At 31.4% G+C, this 21689-nt stretch overlaps 2 protein-coding genes across 4 annotated transcripts; both read right to left on the bottom strand.

Moving 5' to 3' along the window:
• Positions 1 to 7442: 7442 nt before the first annotated feature.
• Positions 7443 to 10239, bottom strand: LOC129297809 (uncharacterized). 3 transcript variants are annotated; one of them, XM_054936157.1, is made up of 9 exons: positions 9841 to 10239; positions 9548 to 9734; positions 9327 to 9460; positions 9118 to 9230; positions 8792 to 9035; positions 8191 to 8343; positions 7965 to 8044; positions 7824 to 7873; positions 7443 to 7668 (listed from the first exon to the last, which is right to left on the bottom strand). In XM_054936157.1, the coding sequence occupies exons 1-9, from the start codon at positions 10237 to 10239 to the stop codon at positions 7529 to 7531; spliced, it is 1500 nt and encodes a 499-aa protein (XP_054792132.1). In that variant the 3' UTR covers positions 7443 to 7528. The 3 variants fall into 3 exon arrangements, 1 of the variants encoding a protein (XP_054792132.1); XR_008590259.1 differs by having other exon boundaries at positions 7649 to 7668; positions 7965 to 8101; XR_008590258.1 differs by lacking the exon at positions 7443 to 7668 and having other exon boundaries at positions 7806 to 7873; positions 7965 to 8101.
• A 7611-nt stretch (positions 10240 to 17850) lies between these two features.
• LOC129297808 (uncharacterized) lies at positions 17851 to 21372 on the bottom strand. Its single transcript, XM_054936156.1, has 9 exons — positions 20928 to 21372; positions 20628 to 20817; positions 20028 to 20161; positions 19813 to 19925; positions 19489 to 19732; positions 18853 to 19005; positions 18630 to 18709; positions 18478 to 18527; positions 17851 to 18308 (listed from the first exon to the last, which is right to left on the bottom strand). Exons 1-9 carry the CDS (start codon positions 21330 to 21332, stop codon positions 18160 to 18162), a joined length of 1518 nt encoding a protein of 505 aa, XP_054792131.1. The 5' UTR covers positions 21333 to 21372; the 3' UTR covers positions 17851 to 18159.
• Between the last annotated feature and the right edge of the window lie 317 nt (positions 21373 to 21689).

The following is a 21689-nucleotide window of genomic DNA, read 5'->3' as shown; positions in this document are numbered from 1 at the left end:
CACTTGAATTCAAAATAACTCCTTTTCCACAATTGAAAAATTCTAAGGTATCCAAACTCCAATAAAAAAAATATCAATAGCCTATATCACCACCTAGACCAAACTCAAAGGACTTAAGACAACCTATATAATGCACCAAAACAGACATATACAGCACATTTCACAATTTACTCCTCAACCCCAATATCATCAAAAAGTAGAGGGGGTAATCAACATAAAATCTGCAACACAATCATCTACAGCCATCAAAATAATCAACAACATAATTGCACCAATATTTAAGCCCTGTTCAAACATTTTTAATATATAAAACATAGCTTAGGGCACTAAATACAATTGAAAAATAACAACACCATGTAGTAGTGCAAGTGATAACAATAATGTTTCTAGTTGGCAATGTCATGCTAATTACACGTAATTTAAAAAGTAACTTGAGGCATTACAGTAAGAATAAAATATCATAAGCCTTAGAAGCTTTTCCCTTATCTAGTCATTAGCTAATGCTTGTAAAATATTAAATAAAGGGTAAGTATAGCTACTCAATAACTAATGTAGCATATAACATGCTCGTCTAGGTCAAACGGTAATAGGCATGAAAAGTGGGTAGTTATAAAATAATTCATTATCATTTAATATAAATCAACACATTGCTTGATCAACGCCAACCACCAAACCTCCATCACTATTGACTGAATCCATGAGCTGCAAATAAATAGGAGCTAAATCCATGTGATTAGGCTAGTCTAAGCTTACCAATCAAGAGTGATAATCAGGCTAAGGTTTCATATTCAATCTTAGATCATGGATTCCCCCATCTCAAACATCGGGTGTCACAAAACTCTATTACCAACCTCACTAGTTGAGGTTTAAAGGTAAGCCCTGTTACCACCTTTGCTAGGTAGAGTTTAATAGAATAATCAAGAACCAAACATTGAGCCCTTAAAATACTAGTATAATCTATATGGATCCTAATCACTAATCTCCCATTAAGGTGAACTTATGCCAATAATATGATCATGTAATCAATACTCGTGCCAATTCACATTGCACATCACAACATCATCAGCAAGTTCATACTTATCATTATCTAAATCATCATTTTTAACATTTAACAATCAAATTGATAAACAAAGTCCCACTTGCATATATTCTGTAACACACCAAAATTTTTTTTTTAATAATTTAACTCAACCATAGTTGGGTTACAGCCACCCAACACATTTTTATATCAATAATTTCGATATAAAATATTTTATAATTGGCTTCAACTCACACACTATAACATTTCAGATAAATTTTTACCTCCCACATGCCATTAGGCTAAATCACATTTGTCCATCCTTATACTCCCAACAAGTAAACTAAATCACATTTGTCCATCCTTATACTCCCAACAAGTAAAATAAGCAATTTAGTCAATTTTCAACACAAGCCAGTTATTTGGCCTTATAATCATGCCATTTTAACCAATCCAAAGTCAACTAAATATTAAAATTACAGTCATCCAAATTGTACCAAAAATAGAAATAGTTTGAAAGGCATGATTACATTTATATATTCATATAATTGACAATAAACAAAAAGCCCTAATATTGGCAATATAACACATTATAAATCATAAATTAAATACCCAAAAGAGACAGTGGATCTATACCACTAAGCCTCTGGGACTCCTCCACGTGTCACTCGTGGCTCTTCTCCTGAAAATTGTTAACCACATAATGAGACTCAAAAGTCCCAGTAACCAAAGCCAATTTATGATAGTGTATACAAACAGTTAAGTGTGTACTTATTAAGTGAAAATTAAAAATAATATAATTCCAACAAATATAAGAAATATTACAATACACACAAACAACCATCCTTATATCCCTCCATTAACCTCGAGCCGTAGCCCTCACTCGGTGCTAAATTACCCGGCCAAAGGTAGATTAGCCCGAGCCCTTACAAGCCACCTATTGAGCTCCAATAGGGGCGTACCACGTGGCACATAAATACAACAATAATAGCAAGTCTCCCAACACCTCCCACAATAAATAAACAAATTCATAATAATATTGCACAATTATACAATATTACAAAATTCATAATTTTCTCAATAATCACCCAATTAACATGAAGTAACACTAATCACAAATTAAAAGCATGGTTACCTTGTGGCTTTTTCAATAAATTATTCCTTAAAATTTCTCTCTCACCACAATCTTCACCAGTAATACAATCTACAAATAACATATTATTTATAAATATTAGTTTCAATTTTTGAAACTAATAAAATAATTCTAATAATAGAATTAAAAATATAATATAATTCCTAATTTCAATCTTAATACAAATCTATAGTTAATACTATTAAGTAAAATTTTTAACTCCTCTTTTAATTATCAATAAACATTGATAATCTAAAAATCAAATTTTAAACTAATTTCTATTATCAAAATTTTCTTTTTATTTTATAAATTCGTACCTAAAATACCCAAAAATTAAAAATTGAGTCTCTAGTTTAGAATCATAATCCTATAACCATAATAATTCATTTTTCATCCCAAATAATCATCTAAACCTCAATAAATCAACATATATTTTCAGATCTAGTCTAGAATTTGATCCATAAGCCACAAATTCAAAGATCATCAATAAATTTATACTCTAGAACATTTATTATACTACTGACAACCTCAAAAATCATATTTATTCAACATAAATTCATCCCTCTTCCAGATCTTAAATTTTCTACCACTACAAACTCAGAAACCAAAGAAAAAGGATGACTAAGAAAAAATTTTAGAACACTTACTTAGTCTTGAAAAGCTTAAAATCACACCCTAAATATCCTATTAAAAACTCTTACCTTAAAACCCAGCACCGGTGAATTTGGCTCACAGATGCTCTCTCTGCCGAAGCTCACGCACGAAAGAAGGAATGAAGAAATGAAGGAACAGGTGAGTTTTTATAAAAATTTAGTGGGTCCCACACATTTTTTTTATTCTTTTCTCTCTCTTCTTTCTTCTTCTTTCTTTTTTTTTTTTATTATTTTATTTTACTATTGTTACTATTGAGGCGGCTGCACGTTTTCTTCCTTCCTTCTTTTTTTTTCAAACCTTTTCCTTTTTTTTATTATAATAATAATTTAATAATATTTTTTTATTTAATTAATAAAATTTTTTTAAAAAAATTTAATTTAGAATTATATCCTAAGTTAGATTTAATGATCATTTTCTACTAATTTATTTACCTCTAAATATTTTTTTTTAAATTTCTATTAACCCAAATTAACTATTAAAATTTAAATTGGGATGTTACATATTCAAACAGAAATAATAAATATTTCATATATTTATAACTATATAAAACATAATTCCAAATTCACAAACACCTGTAATTACTTAACAACCAATAATATGAAATAGATTTCTCTCAATCACCTCAAACCTTTGAGAACTTAAAGGTTGCCTATAATTATCACTTGCTTTCAAGCTAATACAAGCTCTTTGATGCTTCATGAGATTAGTTTACACATAACATTAACCCTTATTACTAATAATAATCAAAATCAACATTTCCAACTTTTAAATATCACAATTTAATAACCAATTTTTCCAACTACAAGTGAAATTTCATATCCAATCAGTTCATTAACTTATATTCAGTTCATTAACTTATATTAACTTCATTTAACCCTTAACAACTAAAATAATCACTAATAGATCTTTTAAGAATGAAAAATTATTCCTCGCAATGTCTAGGGTTTGTTTAAATTATATAAATTTAGATCTAATAACCAAATCACTGGTACCTATTGTTCTAGGAGCAAAAAATAACTTCCAACAATTTGATTCATAAATTTAACCATAAACATCCCATTACTCAAAAATCAACCAAATGATCGAATTGAAAAAAAACTTAGAAACACTAACCTTAAAATGGAACCAGAAGGGAAGACAAAGGATGGGGGAACCTACCTTAAGTGATTCTAATCCCTAAAACACCACAAATAGTTGAAAATATTGTGCCCTAGCATAGCCCCCTCATTGCTCCTTTAAATTCCTCTCTTTTCTCTCTGTTTGGCATTTTTCTGCTACTCAAAAAGCTTTTATGATGTGTTGACCGTGGATGGCTATACATATTATAATCATGTCTGGTCATGGTCAAAGGCACTAATCCAAATTTATCTTTATGTCCACAATCACAACTAGTTGTCTTCAATGAAGGACTTAATTGCGGACAGTTGTGAATAGAGATCATACTCCTATTCCATAGATGCTTAACTGCAAGCGATATTCTCTTATTGGGTCACATCCATGAATCGTTATGAATAGAAACTCAAATTCTTCCTCAAATTCAAATCTTGCATCATGTTACTCCTATTCCATTATTACTTTATTTAACACTCCTAATTACCCTTGGTTAATTTAACTTAATTTAGGAATTAAAATTTAGGATATTACACATACATTTTCTCATAGTAATGCCTTAGAATTTATATATAAGTGCATCCTCACAACCCATTTTTTTTGTGTGTGCATAGGTTGCATTTTGTAAGAGGGGGTTTACTAATATGTGTAGATCTTTGTAAATAGAGTTTCTTAGTATGAGATACCTTTTGTAAAGTGGTTTATTTATATGAGAAAAGATTTTATGTGGGTACTTGTTTATATTTGATGAAATACTAGTATGAAATTATTTGATGCTAATGTAAATGATAGTTTATTAATATAAATTGTTAATTTGCAAAGCTGTACATGAGTTGTTCATTTGCCAAGCTCAAGCTATTCATTTTCACTACCCTAGTTGTTATTTCACATATTGCAACTGTTCATTTAACTAGCGTGATTTATTTCTTATGGGAGTGGCTTAAGCCTATTAAAAGATACTTGCAAATTTCTCCTACAAGAGCAATTCATTTCCCATAATGAAATGGTTAATTTTCTTATAGGAGTTGTTGATATGTAGAGCTTCACATGAATTTATTCTTAGTGTTGTTGTCGTAGTAAAAAGAGTTGCAAATTGTTGAAGTTATTCATTTCACATACTAAAATTGTTAATTTTCCTACAAGAGTTGTTGATGCGCATAACATCACTTGATTTTATTCTTAATTGTTATCATGGTAAACTAAGTTTCAAATTTCTCATACTGAAGTTGTTCATTTTTCATACTGAAGTGATAAATTTTCATACATAAGTTGTTGATGCACGTAGCTTTACTCGATTTTATTCTTAGTGCTATTATCGTGATAAAATGAGTTGCAAATTTTTCATAATAAAGTTATTCATTTCTCATACTAAAGTAGTTAATTCCTTTACATGAGTTGTTGGTGATTATAGCTTTACTTGTTTTTATTCAAATTGTTGTTATCATGGTAACTGAAGTTACAAATTTTCCATACTGAAATTGTTCATTTCCTATACTGAAATGGTTAATTTTTTTACAGGAGTTATTGTTGCACATAGTTTTACTTGCTTTTATTCAAATTGTTGTTATCACGGTAAGTGAAGTTCTAAAATTTCCATATTAAAATTATTTATTTTTTATATTGAAGTGGTTAATTTTTCTACAGAAGCTGTTAGTGCGCTTAGTTTCACTTGCTTTTATTCAAACTGTTGTTATCATGGTAAATAAAATTACAAATTTTTCATACTGAAATTATTTATTTCCCTATAGAAATTATTCATTTCTCTACATAATTTATTTATAGCCCTACCTTCACTTGTTAAAATTTAAAATTGGGTTTTTTTTTTCTTGTTAACTGCATTTGCAAATAAACCCTAAATGAGTTGTTCATTTATACAATCGGACTTGTTGATTTGTTTAGTCGCCTAAAAATCTAATGCATACAAGTGACAACGAAGGCAATATGTGCAGTGTTTGCGGAGCACAAAGTGACTCATTTCTGTGCAACACCGATAGTGCTCAACTCCATTGTTAACGCCCCACCAAACCATGCAACCCTTTCTCTTACTCATATAGTCCATGTCAACATCGCTGGCATTGCTTCTCCTTGCTCCATCCTTTGCCCCATGTTTAAACGGAACTGAGGCTTTTGAGTCACCTACTCCTACACCTACGGTCTCTCCAAAATTTTCGTTCCATCGACCTTCTACACTTGACACTCGAGTAGTACTCCCTCCCATCGGAAGCTCAAGCCACGTGCGTTTGTGTTGTGTGTGTTTTGCTATGACCTTAGAAGTTTTTTTTTTTTTAATTTTCCTCAACATTTTAATTTCATTTCACTGCCCTTCATTTGCAATGAAGTTTTAGTTTAAGAATATTTTTCATTATGTTGTCTAGACTTGAAATATTTCAAAAAGATAGCATGAAAACTGATATACCCTTTTTTCATTGATTTTCTTCAAAAAGACATTTTTTTTCCCTAGGAAATCGCGGGCAAGAAATCCAAATGCACAAATGCTTAACAAGGGATATTTCTTTCTTTCTTCCCTTTTTCCCCCAGAATAAGGAATGTTTCAGAACTGCAGATTTTGAGACAAATGCGGTGTCATGGTGGTGGATTACTTTATCTTTTCTTCAAGGACTGGACGCTTTAATTGTATGGTATAGTTAAAATTTCTGAATGTTTAATTAATTTCTTTAAAGCAATATTATTTTCTAATTGAAATTAAAATTTGTGATCTATAATTATGTCATTTCTTTAATTTCTCAAGAAAATTGCTGCATCCTCCACAGGTATGCGCACAAACTCCGAATTGCGAGAGATTCCATTCTATAATAACTCGTTATCTTATTATTATTATTTTTTGGTTGTATAAACAAATTGAACTCTTCTTCAAATTAAAATGTTTTTAATCAACAATTTCAATGAAAATTAATACTCCCTTCCATCCTTATTATGAGACACTTTGAACTATTTTATACATATTAAGAAAAGTTAATTTTTTCTTGATATCATGAAAAAGTAAAAAGTACTTTCATTTTTATCTTTCATTTTAAATAATAATATAATTATATTAAATACTTTTACACTAGTCAAGGGATAAAATTAAAAAAAATTATTTAATTATTACAAGATGTTTAATATTTTAAATTAAAAATTATTTTTAAAAGTGTATTATAAATAATATCAAGGGGAGTATATTGTAATAAAAACGGATATATTACTCCTTCAAATCTTCAATCTTAATATGGAACTTTAATAATATTATTTGGACCCTATGGACAAGCTTAAATACTCGTGTTAAAATACAGGAGGCTTTCTCTAATTAACTTCAAATCCTTTAACTTATCCCCAGGGGGAGAAAACTGAACCGTTATCACAGAAACTTCTAAAATTAGATATTTATTTCATTTTTTTTTCTCGAGATAATATAAATGCTCGATACCTACTCTTTTTTTTTTTGGCCGGTTAGAAACACAGAAACAGATACTCAGATAAGAAAAAGGAGCAGTGCACCTCAAATCCCATATCATCGACAATCATTGTTGATTTTACGGATACAACGAGCATTTTTCCATTAATATAATGCAATTTTAACGCATAATTTTTCGCGCCAATAATTTTCTGTGGCAAATTCAATTCACCTTCGGCGCGCGAAGATCTGCATAGTACTGTGTGATCCACCCTTCAATTATCTGGACTTCTTCCTCTCGTTGGTTGACTAACCACTTTGGATCGCTCGGCATTGCGCCCAGAATATCCAAGCAATGAGATCCTGAAAAGTCACTGCTTCCGATCAAAAGGTACCCTAGTGTTCCTTTTTCTCTGTCTTTCTCTTGATGTTTTATACAATATACTGTTTGATAGGTCGAACAGAAATGATAGAACACTGGAGATCCTCGAATATGATGTAATTAATTAAGAGAATACCGTTGACTGTATGGACGGCAACGATACTGTCCGATATGTTGTCCAGAACCCTGAAAATATACACCAGATTCACACGATGCTGTTTCTAATCATCGCTGTAACCATCGAGATAGTAAAGTTTTTGAATTTTAAGTTGCTTACCCTCCGCTACTATATGGATCTCTGAGCCCATTTGAGAAAATGATGTTGCTCCCAAACCTTTGAAGGACCAATTTGATATGCTGTGCCAATAGCCACAACAAAAAACGAAGCTTTCATAGGGGGTCAATATCTCACAACTGGAAGCATTTCAAAGCCATACATATAGAAAACACGTTAAGAACGAGTCTACATGGATGTTAGCAAACAGAACAGCGCAAGTACTTACGTGGCCTCCATAGTAAGTAGTGACCCAATGAGGCCGAGGTGCAACATCGTATGCCTCCTTGCAATCCCTCACATAGCTTTTGAGATCGAAAGGGCTTGGTGGAAACATTGTATCATTTCCACGCCCTATAGGTATTACCATCTCACTACATCTCTGTAAGTAAAGAACAGTCTCGTATCATTTTAAGGTTAATGTAAATATTTGTGCGCATGACTTCTCATCCATCATAATTAATTCGTCATTCCAAATGTAAGCTCAAATGATAAAAGAGTGGGGAAATATTAGGATAGAGATCTGAGGTTTAAAATAGACCAAAAGCACTCATAGAAGCAACTGAGCTGCAAGCCACACTTTAATTTAGTAAGAAGGATCTAAACCTTAGCTATTGTAGTATAGCCTTAGCTGTGTACTTTCAGGAAGTTCGGTTTTATTAGTTGAAATTCAACTTTCTGTGGGAATGAACATATTTTGGAAGTTAGTGCATTTCGTTAGTTATATTGTGTTATCATATAGAATGCCATTGCTAAACGAGACAGTTAAGCATTTGGAAGGGACAGCGTATGAAAATGCCAAGTTGTGAAAACTTTGAAAGCGACATAACCTGCCATCTCCAACCGACAGCACTCTCAGTTGCGTTGATAGGGCCATTGACTTTACATGTACCGTTACCCTTATACGCCACTACACCTGCATATATCTTACTGAGAATATCACTTCCAAAAGAGGCTCCATCAATGCCGCCACAGATCACAGTAACTGGGTACCTTGGTGGTTGATTATATTGAGCTGCAGAAGCATACATCGTCTCCAGGTAGTCTTTCAACTCAGAAGATGAGTTCAGAGGACTACCAAAATGTTCCAGTGTAATTAATCAGGAAGTGAGCTAATGGACTAAAAGCTTAAAGATAATGACGTAGTAACTTGTACCGGCAAGTGTTGAATCTCTCACTAAGGATGGAAAGGCCATCTGGCTCAGAGGCTACTCTGTCAATTTCAGACCAGGACCTGAGGATATTTTCATAGCAAGTCTCACTTGCTTCCTGCATAGATACATATCAGATCATCATTGAAGCTTCTTTTTAATGCATTTGATGTGAAAATTTGCAGGGTCGAAGCAGAAAAGCATGGTATATTACTTGAAAATCCCTCGTGACAACAGAATAGTAACCATTTGATGGTGTAATGTTATCAAAATAGAGAATTGGAGCTGATGAGGCAAGCGCACCGAGAGCCACATGGGGATATTTGAGTCTAAACCATGAAGCAAGCACTGCAGAACAATAATTTATTGACTCAGAAGCAAATGGCAGTATATGTATGTATGTAGAGAACTTTTCAGGCAACTTAAGGAGCTTACTTCCACCATATGACCCTCCAATAACAACCACTGGGGACTTCTGTGCCTTCAGTTTCTTCTTTATATGTAACAGGACTGCTGCATAATCTGCAATAGCTTGAGCAGAGTTGAAATACCCTCTATTTTTTGCATTCTTCAAAGCTTCTTCCCTGGATCCAAACGGAACTGATTTTCCATAGTACCGGTGCTGATTCGAAAGGAAAAGGAAAAAAAAAAATCACATGCTACACCTTTGAATCAGTGGATTACTGAATATCAGTTAAAAAAGCAGAGGGTATGTGCCACTGGAGTACCTCTATATAAACTATGAGAGCCTTGAAGGAAGGGGCGTTATCATTGAGAAATCCAATGACCTTAAGGTCATCATCTATGGGTTCTTCTGCGCCAAAGTAAGCAAATATGGGAGCACTGGAATTGGCTCCACCCCAGTACTTGAAATTGATCAGATATCTTTGCGGAAATGTTGTGTAGCTTTCTGGCCTGTAGTTGAAGTGATCCAGGGTCTGTTTGTAATAGAAAGTTTTCAAGTCCCCTGTATCTGTATCATCTGCTGTCAGGGCTGCAGTGTCATGTAAAGTTATATCCCCTATAGGGCTCAACCTTGGAGTTATTGAAGATTGCGTTGCAGTCAAATAGGATGAAAATATGAAAGAGATGAGAAGAATGCATTGAAATGACGAGGGGTGTTCCATTGCAATTAAGGAGCAGAAGGGCTCCTTGTTGTTTTGTTTCTATGTTGGATGTGAATAAGAAGAACACGTCATTATATGAGGACATTCCGCTGAGTTGAGCCTGCTTTATCATATAATTGGCTCGTTAATGCGGCCAGTCTTCTTAGTAATGCATTTGCCGTGATTTTTTTTGCACGTCCCTTAGCTTCAAGAAAATCATTAGAGATATTAATACTTTTTATCTTTTAATTTGACGTATCTTATTTTATTTTTAATTTGTTGAGATTCACAGTTTTTGTTGTTCTACAAGATTTACGGTTTTAACAATCTTTTTTTTTAAATAATTATCTGTTTTATCCAATTAGTTATTGGGATTGTTTTATGTTATCTTAAAGTTTAAATTTTTTATTTCACTATCTTCTATTTCAATGCATAGAGTTACTTTTATGCTAAATATTAAGTATTAGATATATGTATCTCTTTTATCGAGAATTTAAACAACAACTTGTCATGTTTTGAAGACTAGTTCTTTATGCTAAATTCAGTTCTTGTTGATTCATCATGTGGTGATTTATTTGATGGGGCTTTTTCACATTTAACTAATCATAATTTAAACAAATTAACACATTTTGATCTACAAAACAAAATAAGGCATTTTGACCTACTTGCTAAGTGATTTGAATGTATGAACCCGATTTATAGAGTTAGTTGTGTGGGTTGACTTGACTAATCCACTAGAAGAAACCAAAATTAAAATTAAGCACATATATAGCATGCTTAATTGAGGACAAAATCGAGACTCACTTATAAAAGATTAGTAGTAAATAACTATTCAAAACCATGTTGCTTATTATGGCCATAAATAAGGGCTAAGGATTTATTTATAAAATGATGTAACAAATATTTCACAAGTATATAGTATAATGATCTAAAAATACCATAATTATATGTACACAGAGAAAAGTCAATTTGCGGTCAAGTAGGCTGATTTGATAATTTAAAAGAGTGAGTGAATTAAAGAAAGAAAATAGGTAAACAAAAACTAAAAGGATAGTGAGTGAGTTGTAATTAAATTAGAATTTTTGTTAAAAAAATGTCTTGAAATTAAGGAATAATATTGGAATTTTTTTTTTACTAGACAAAATAAGTGGCGGTTGGAAACGATTAAATAATTCGTGAATCTGACTAGTTTGGTGATCATCGAGCAGTCAGTGGTATTTGGGTCCATATAACAAATCAACTATGGAAGTTAATTGATTAATGAAAACGCGACGGATAAAATCACCCTAATGAAACTGTGGATAAAGTTTTTTCAGCCGTCAATTTTATCTTCAGCCATTTGCATTTCAGTTTTGACTAAAAAAAATGAGATGCTTAGGACAAAACGATAGAATGCAAGCCACATGGTACTACCCCGTCCTTTAATTAATTTTTTTCCACACAGTATCCCTAACAAATTAAACACTCTTTTTTTTTTTGAGCAAATAAACACTCCTTTAACTAATAACTTTTATTGAGGATGATTTTAAAATTTTACAAGAAATAATTAATTTTAACTAGCTCCATTAATTTACATAAAGTATTATTTATTCCTTATAAAAAGGATCAGAGGAGTATCTTTCAACAATTAGTGTTCTTCGTATTAGATGCATTAGCAGTGAATAAGGAGAAAATATTATATCAAAGCTAGTTAATTACAATTTGAAACTTAGTGAAAATGCCTGGTCAAAGCGTTTTTTTTTTGGGAGAAAGGATATGTTATTGTTGCTCATTTGAAATGATTAGAAATATGGATCAGGATATGATTGAGGTGGAGTTTGAAGAAGATAGATACATAGCCGTTCCCCAAGAAAAGTCGCATGCCAAAAAAGTTGGGAAGCTATCAAGTAATGGATTCAACGTGAAGCAAAGGGAAGTGTGTGAGATTCTCACTGAAAGGAATGTTTACAAATCATTAGTAGATTGATTTTGATTGAAATGGTAAAACATGTCGTAAATGATACTCCCTCCCATCCTTTTTACAAGAGAATTGTAGGAGGATTCTCTTAGTCTTCTACTTTAAAGAGACAACAATATATTGTCTTGAGTATTTGTCAGGGTTTTTCTTTTTTACCCCTGAATTTCATTCCTTGAAATTCACTAGTTTGCTTCATAAACAAGGGAATTATTGAAAAGAATATGAATTTACAATATATTTATTGAATACAAATTAATGTTAATGATTCGGTTAATTGAACCTGAGTGAGGAGTCAAATTTGTGATTGTGAGATGGCTGTCCACAAGAATAATTTTGGTGCCCATATTTCGCATTCATTCCCATCCCATCATTCTTTCGGTATTTCAAGCCACAACCACAGCATTGTAATTCCCCTCATTTGGTTCTTTTCAATAATTGTATGGAAATCAATGATCACCTCACCACGCATGTGGTGGAACCTGCAAAAGTCGCCCTTCATACTTATGAGGCAGCTATTTGGCGCGTGAAATGTATACTCACAAGATTTTACTCAAAAATATCTAGATGTAATAGAGATATATTTTAACGTTTCTGTTGTATTTCTACATAAAATAAATTAATATAATTATAGTAAAAACTATTTCGACGTAATTAATACTTTTTTTCCCTCTAAAATCGTCGCGCATTCAAAGAAAACACTTGTGTTAGTAATATAATAAATCCTTTTAACCAAATATATATATATATATATATAAACAAGCCTATATCTATGAATGACATGTTTCCTATTTTTTAAATATTGCTATTTCATGAAGCCATGTAAGATCGATTTAAGAAATTAATTTTAATTTATATTTATATTTTATTTCTTAATTCTCACTTTCATTATATCCATTATTATAATTGTAACTTTCATTCTCTTAACTCCTTTATTAATTTCCTCATTTATTTCTTAACTTTTCTCTCTCATTATTTTATTATCCAAACTTCCATATCACTTTTTCCCGTTATAAAATTTTAAATTTTTAATACAAAATTCTATATCAACTCATCTTTATTCTTAATGAAATATGGAAAAAAGAAACTGCCCATGATCTGAAAAAATTGAATTAAATTTAAGTATCAAAATTTTAAATTATGAATAACTTTTGTATTCTATGATCTCTATTCTCTAATATCATTACTCCTTTATTTTTGTATTTCAAAATTTGTGATGTATCTTACTTTACAATTATTTACATTTAAATTTATTTGTTTGATTATTATAATAGATTTTTTTCATTCTAATAACTACCCTTTAATAACTATTACTTTAAATATTTTAAATTTTAAATTTATAAAATTTAGATTTAAATGCAAAACTTTTCAATCATGAATTACTTCCATATCCCATGATCTCTATTATCTAATATCATATCATATTCTCTTTAATTTTGTATTTTGAAATTAATGATGTATCATATTTTATAATTATTTATGTTGAAATTAATTTATTTAATAATTTCTTGTTCTAATAACTACTCCTTAATTTAACTTTCCCTAATTTTTAGATCCATGTTTTTGCATATTGCTTCCCATGTTAACCTCCATATTCTATCTTAACTTCCCCCATGACCTCTCAATTTGCAAGATGTGTCCCCCTCTGTGTCTCTCTAAACTATCATGATGATTTCTCTTTTCAATGGTAGCCTCCCCCATGCTTTGCTCTATGCTTTTCCAGCCACATGAAGATGATTATACACCAACTCTTTCGCTCATTCACAATACAATCCCAAGCGACCCCACCAAAAAGTAAACTAATATATAGGATTTGCTCTCCCATCGTGTGAGTGCATTGTTAGAAATATAAGTCATATACTATCAACTTGTGAAGGACATTAAAATTTCTTGATGAAGTTGTTGAAATATGCATGATCTCCTCTAGTATTTCTCTATGATAGTTTTATTTTAAAATTCTTATATTATTCATTTTATTTGTAGATTTTTTTTTCACTACTAAAAAAATTAAAATTAGGGACGGATATAAGATGTCATCACATTTTGTTAAATTTTATAAATTTAGTAACCAATTTAAATCTGTCATTAAATCTTTATATTAGTGAGAATATATTTTAATTGAAAATATTTATAAAATGAGCTCAAATATTTTATAAAAATAAGCAATTTATAGCATGCATAGAGAGGTTCACATAAAAAAATTTCAAAATTATCACATTAAATAATTTCATAAATAATTTTTCTCTTGTTATAAGTAAAATATATAATATAAAATTATATAACAAACAAAAATTATTTTTTATTTTATTATGTAAATTTAAATATAAAATAAAATTTTTACCATATGAAAATATTTTAATTATAACATAGATAATATAAAATGATATTTACAAATATTTATTTTCATAATATATATTATTTGGTATTAAATAATATATTTATTAAATAATAAATATTGAATTATATACGCATGTGTTAATGTGTGTATGTGATACTATATATTATCAACATATTTAAATAATAATATATTAAATATATAAAAATACATTTAAGTTATATATATGTGTTGAATTAAGTAATATATATATATATATATATATATATTAAATTTTGCATATTAATAATGAAAAGCCATCACAGCTCAACTGGCAAAAGGCACATATGAAAAGAGAAAAATTTTATGTTCAAGATGAGGCAATGTCACATTTAAAGAGAATTAAAATAGATTGTTACACATTTAAAGAGAATTAAAATAGATTGTTGACATGATGGTAACGAGTCATGAAAGTCTAATTGACTATGGCATGGTGAGTGGCAAGTAATGTGTACTTGTAAGATAGCATGGGAGGTGACATGATAGTGATTTAACTCATAAAAAATTTTTAATTATAAAATAAAGTAATGACAAAAGTTTGTTAATTAGTGATAGATATTTTCTGTTACTAATAGTAACATATTCGTTTTGGTCACTAAATTAATAACGTTGTATTTGTGATAAAAATTAGTGATGGACGATTCGCTACTAAAGCTAAAATTAGTGATGAATTTTGCTTATTAGTGATAGATTTAGCTATTAATATTTTCATTTTTTTAATAGTTTTTTTGAATGCATTGATAAAGAGTATTGAGAATTTATCTTCCTTCATATCTATATATTGTAGGAAGATGTGCTTCTTATAGTAGAAGAGGCCTTGATGCCTACAGATTCTTTTTTTGCATAAATGATGCAATCCTTTTTACTAACCCATGTGCATTATGTTAAAAAATATTTTATTGATTTTCAATATTCCTCTATTATACATTTCACTTATTTTTTTTCCTTAAATTTATATGTTGATTGCCTCTTGAGGTCTTTTTTATCATTCTATAAGTTATCTTATTTTAATCTACAGCCATTATCACAATTTGTAGGCATAAAAATTTCCTTGCAAATCTTCTCTACAAATTTTGGTATTCTAATTTAACTTGCTTTTGGATTATTGGGGCTCTCTCTCGCTCTCTGGATTTTCTTTTTAATTAAGTTTTGTAGTATGCATGGACACTTTAATTAAAGACAATTCATAGTTCTCAGTTGATGTTGGATTTTTCACATTTTGTGATTAAGATAAATGACAATATTATTTGCTAAAACAAAATGTTAAATTTTTTTCTAGTTTATATGAACCCTTATATATGTGCGGTCATGATTGATAAAATGTTTTCGTTATATTTCATTTTCATTTTATGCCCTTCAGTAAATTATATTTGTGTTTTTTTAACTGAATTATATAGAAATTATATCTTCAACTTTTTTATCTTAATTTTCTTTTTCCCTGATTCCTCACTGGTCATCCCTACCATTCTCTTATCAATTATCTTAGCTTCCAATCATCTTATTTTTATTTTTAAAAGTTAAAAATTGACTTGGAGGATGGTTATTCTTATAGGAAGAATGGGTTGAGCTGCAAAAAATTCACTTTATTTCCATGACTTTATGCTTTGGGGTTGAGGCTGTTTAATTAATTCTTAAAAAATATTAAATTATATTTTATTTTTTCACACATTAATAATAATAATAATAATAATAATAATAATTTATTTATGACTTATACTAAAAAATTATTTTCACAGGATACTTACCAGTTGATTAAATAGTTTAAGAAAAGCGGTTAAAATTAATTAATGGATCCAATTTTTTAAAAAAAATTATCAAAACATTTCAAAACAATCACTAGTTTAAGTCATTAACCTTTATTATAATATTAATCACTCCCTACTCCAAATAAATTGAGGGCTTATTTTGTTTAAAGCATATAAGACTGGGAGTTGGTTGCGTGAAGAGAGCATTATATTTTGAGAAATATGTCATGAATCTTTCACCAAATTCTGGAAAATCTTATATATTATGAACCATGAAATGATTATAGAGACATCATCTTATAGATAGGAGGTGGAAATACAAACATCACATGTTTCGGCCCCTTAAGGAGGTGCTTCGACCTCTTTCTTGTAACCATTACTGTAGGCAGAATCCATTAGACAGCAAGTGTGATGATACGCATGGCAGCAAAAGAAAACAATGACACATATTTTCTGTATAGAGAAGGGCTCAAAACATATACAACATCTTCCTATTCCCCTTGTCGTTGACTTGGCTTCCATGCTCACACTTGAGTCCTTTCAGGTCGCGGCTCATCGATCTCCTTCATTACTTAGATACATTATTAAGTAACCTCGCGAGTATATATCCACAATAACGATGCAGCTGACCCACATCAAAGCAACTTTAAACATTGCACGCATTAATTATGTTGCATGGTGTAGTTGAAATTTTTTTTTGAGTTGAGTCTAATTGAAAAGGTTAATTCAATTGAGATTTGAATCCTCACTCACATTTAGTGCAAGATTCATGTGCCCAATTAAAAAAAAGAAATATATATATATATATATATAATTCATTTATAAATCAATAATTCTTTGTAATTTTAATTAAAATTTTTATTCTTACATTTAAAACGGTCATTTCTTTAATCTCTTAAGAAAATTAAAATTATTGCATCCTCTGTAGGGATTCGTCTAAATTGTGGGAGATCCTATTCTATAATAACTAGTTATCTTACTCCTTTGTTCCTATTTATAAGGTAAAAAGAGAAAATTAATTTTGATCCTACTTACAGGACCCTTCATTATTTTTTATATTTATTTTTATCATTTTGTTTTTATTAAAAATTATTAAATAGAACCAGATGGAGTATCTTTTAATTTGTAAATGAATAGAACTCTTCTTCCAGCCAATTTTTTTTATTGATTTAATTAATTTCAATGAAATTCGATATATTGTAATAAAACCGGATATATTGCCACTTCAATTTTAATATAGAACTTTACTAAAATTATTTGGACTCTGGGGACAAATTTTAATATTCTTGTATTAAAATGCAGGAGACTTTTTATAATTTAACTTCAAATACTTTAATTTTAAAAATAACTTATGCTCAAGGGGGACAAAAAAAGAAATAACTGAACCGTTATAACGGAAACATCTAAAATTAGATATACTTATATCAGTCTTTTCCGGATAATATGAAAGCTCGCTCTATGCCCCCCCCCCCCTTTTTTTTTGCCGTAATTAGAAGCATTGAAACATAGATAGTCAAAGATAAGAATTAAGGGGCAATAGTGCAATACACCTCAACTAGTAAATCATCAACAATAATTGTTTTATTTAAAAAGGATAAAATACAAACACTCATACAAAGTTACATATTTATTCATTCGCTTATAAGAAAGAGCAGCCCATTTTTTACCGAAAAAGACAACACACAGGGACCACTGAAACACTCACCAAATTCATATAGAACCCACAATCTCCTTTTCACAAGGGGGTTCGCGTTGTTATTGAATTGAGAGGACAATTATTGTTGATGTTACAGATATTAGGGGCATTTTTTTAAAATAATGCAATTTTAATGCATCAATTTTGGCTCCAATAATTTTCTGCGGCACATTTAGTAGACTTTGAGCGGGCGAAGATCGGCATAGTACTGTTCGAGCCACCCTTGAATTATCTGGAGCTCTTCCTCTCTTTGTTTGACAAGCCACTCTGGATCATCGCCTGGCTTTGCAGCAGCAGGCAGAATATCCAAGCAGTGAGATCCTGAAAAATCAACGTTTCCGATCAGAAGTTAACCTAGTGTTCCTTCTTCTCTCTGTATTTCTCTTGGTCCTTCATACAAGATAGTGTTTGATTGTTCGAAAAGAAAACGTTAGGAAATTGGAGATCCTTGACTGTGATGTAATTAATTAATTAATTAATTAGAGAATACCGTTGACTGTAGTGATGGCAACGATACTGTCCGATATGTTGTCCAGAACCCTGAAAATACACACACACACCCCCCAGATTTACACGATGCAGTTTTTAATTATCGCTCTGAACATCGAGATAGTAGAAAATTTTGGGTTTTAGGTTGCTTACCCCCCGCAACTAAATGGATCTCTGAGCCCATTTGAGAAAATGATGTTGCTCCCAAACCTTTGAAGGACCAATTTGATATGCTGTGCCAACGGTCAAAACGAAAAACGAAGCTTTCATACCTCACAAAAGGAAGCAATTTAACGTCATACATGTAGTAAACAGTACATCTTAATGAGAACGAGTCTACATGAATGTTAACAAAGAGAACAACACAAGAACTTACGTGGCCTCCATAGTAAGTAGTGACCCAATGAGGCCGAGGAAGGACACCATATGTCTCTTTGCAATCCCTCATAAAGCTCTTGATATGGAAAAGGGCAGGTGGAAACATTGTATCATTTCCACGCCCTAAAGGGATCACCATCTCACTACATGTCTACAAGTGAAGAACAGTCTCATATCATTCTAAGGATGTAAATATTTATATATGCACATGATTTCTCATCCATCATAATTAATTAGTCATTCCAAATTTAAGCTCAAATGGTAAAAGAGGGTGGAAATATTAGGATAAATGTCTTAGGTTTAAAACAGACCATCAAAAGCACTCATTGCTAGCTGCAGCTAACCAAGCCAACGTAAGCCACGCTTTAATTTAGTAACAAGGATCTAAACCTTGGCTATTGTGGTTTAATATACAGATTTAGACTTAGCTGTGTACTTTCAGCAAGTTTAGTTTTATATTAGTTGAAATTCAACTTTTTTTGTGGGATTGAACACATATTTTGGAAGTTACTGCATTTCGTTAGTTATATTGTGTTTATCATATATAGTGCCATTGCTAAATTAGACAGTTAAGCATTTGAAAGAGAGAGCGTATGAAAATGCCAAGTTGTGATAACCTTGTAAGCTACCTAACCTGCCAGCTCCAACCGTCAGCAGTCACATTCGAATTGATAGGGCCATTGACTTTGCACGTACCGTTACCCTCATACGCCACTACACCTGCATATATCTTACTGAGAATATCACTTCCAAAAGAGGCTCCATCAATGCCGCCACAAATCACAGTAACTGGATAAGACGGTGGTCGGTTATATTGAGCTGCAGAAGTATACATCGTCTCCAGGTAGTCTTTCAACTCAGAAGGTGATCTCAGAGGACTACAAAAATGTTCCAGTGCAATAATTAATCAGGAAGTGAGTTAATGGACTCAAAGCTTAAGGATGATGACGTAGTGTACCGGCAAGTGTTGAATCTCTCACTAAGGATGGAAAGGCCATCTGGCTCAGAAGCTACTCTGTCAATTTCAGACCAGGACTCGAGGATGGTTTCATAACAACTCTCACTTGCTTCCTGCATAGATACATATCAGTTCATCATTGAAGCTTCTTTTTAATGCATTTTGATGTGAAAATTTGCGAGGTCAGATCAGAAAATTAAACCATGGTATGTTACTTGAAAATCCCCCGTGACAACAGAATAGTAACAGTCCGATGGTGTAATCTTTTCAAAATAGAGAACTGGAGCTGATGAGGCAAGTGCACCGAGAGCCATCTGGGGATATTTGAGTCTAAACCATGCAGCAAGCACTGCAGAACAATAATGTATTAACTCAACAGCAAATGGCAGTATGCATATGCATGCAGTGAAGGGAGAATGTGCCCCTTCACTTGAAAAAAATTTCTAATTATTGTTATGAGATTTTAGATTTTACATCTCCTTCCTTTCATATTTTCCATTTTTTTTTCAATATATTTTGACCATGAACTTCATTTAATGAGATTTTAGATTTTACATCTCCTTCTTTTCATATTTTGCATCTCTTTTTTAATATATTTTGAACATTAAATTCATTTAATTCTTTCTCTTCACCCGTATTTTATTTTTTTAACCTTTTAATTCAAAGCCTAGTAATATGATAGATATAAAAAATTATTTTTTAAAATTTTTAAATTATTTTTTAAAAAATTTGTCTCTCTAATTGATGGTCTTGGCTCTGTTACTGTATGTATGTGTATATATGTAGAAACTGTTAAGGTTACTTGAGGAGCTTACTTCCACCATATGATCCCCCAATAACAATCACTGGAGACTTCAGGGCATTCAGCTGTTTATACTTTATATGTCTGATGATTTCTGCATAATCTGCAATAGCTTGAGCAGAGCTGAAATACCCTCTATTTTCTGCATTCTTCATAGCTTCTTCCAAGGATCCAAATGGAACCGATTTCCCATAGTACCGGTGCTGATCCGAAAAGGAAAAAGAAAAAAAAAATCACATGCTAGACCTTGGAATCAGTGTATTACTGAATATCAGTTTTAAAAAAAAATAGAGGGAATGTGCCACTGTAGTACCTCTATATAAACTATGAGAGCCTTAAAGGAAGGGGCGTTATCATTGAGAAATCCAATGGAGCCATTAAGGGCACCATCTATGGGCCCTTCTGCGCCAAAGTACGCAAATATGGGAGCACTGGAATTGGCTCCACCCCAGTACTTAGAATTGATCGCATATCTTTGTGGAAATGTTGTGTAGCTTTCTGGCCTGTAGTTGAAGTGATCCAGGGTCTGTGGGTAATAGAAAGTTTTCAAGTCCCCTGTATCTGGATCATCTGCTGTCAGGGCTGCAGTGTCGTGTAAAGGTATGTCCCCTATAGGGCTCAACCTTGGAATGACTGAAGATTGTGTTGCAGTCAAATAGGCTGAAAATATGAAAGAGATGAGGAGAATAAGGCATTGGAATGACTTGGGGTGTTCCATTGCAATTAAGGAGCAGAGGGCTCCTCCTTATTTCGTTTCTAGGTTGGATGTGAATGATAAGTTAAGAACACGTCGTTATATAAGGATACTTCGCAGAGTTGAGCCTGCTTTATCATATAATTTTCAAGCACTAGGAGAGGCATAATGATATTATATCCTCTCTGGTGTGGTTAATAATGTGGCTAATCTTAATTAGTGCCAATATATTTGGCTGGACAAAAAAAAAAAAAAACAGTAATATATTTGCCGTGATTCTTTGCATGCCCCTAGCTTCAAGAAAATCAATGGAAAGAAGTTAACAGTTTTTATCTTTTAATTTGGCGTATCTTATGTTATTGAGATTCATTGTCTTTGTTT

This window comes from Prosopis cineraria, unplaced genomic scaffold (genome assembly GCF_029017545.1).
Source record: "Prosopis cineraria cultivar Desert tree isolate PC_DT_omini unplaced genomic scaffold, ASM2901754v1 PC616, whole genome shotgun sequence".
Lineage (NCBI taxonomy): Eukaryota > Viridiplantae > Streptophyta > Magnoliopsida > Fabales > Fabaceae > Prosopis > Prosopis cineraria.
The sequence above is the reverse complement of the archived record's forward strand: the minus strand, read 5'-3'. Positions and strand labels throughout refer to the sequence as shown.

Coding starts and splice junctions, on each gene's coding strand:
- LOC129297809 (XM_054936157.1), bottom strand. CDS start 10,239: ATGGAACACCCCTCGTCATTTCAATGCATTCTTCTCATCTCTTTCATA. Junction 9,036..9,117: donor GAGAGATTCAACACTTGCCG/GTACAAGTTACT, acceptor ACATTTTGGTAG/TCCTCTGAACTCATCTTCTG. Junction 8,344..8,791: donor CTGTCGGTTGGAGATGGCAG/GTTATGTCGCTT, acceptor CTTTACTTACAG/AGATGTAGTGAGATGGTAAT.
- LOC129297808 (XM_054936156.1), bottom strand. CDS start 21,332: ATGGAACACCCCAAGTCATTCCAATGCCTTATTCTCCTCATCTCTTTC. Junction 20,162..20,627: donor TGGGGGATCATATGGTGGAA/GTAAGCTCCTCA, acceptor ATTGTTCTGCAG/TGCTTGCTGCATGGTTTAGA. Junction 18,309..18,477: donor TGCCATCACTACAGTCAACG/GTATTCTCTAAT, acceptor TTGATTTTTCAG/GATCTCACTGCTTGGATATT.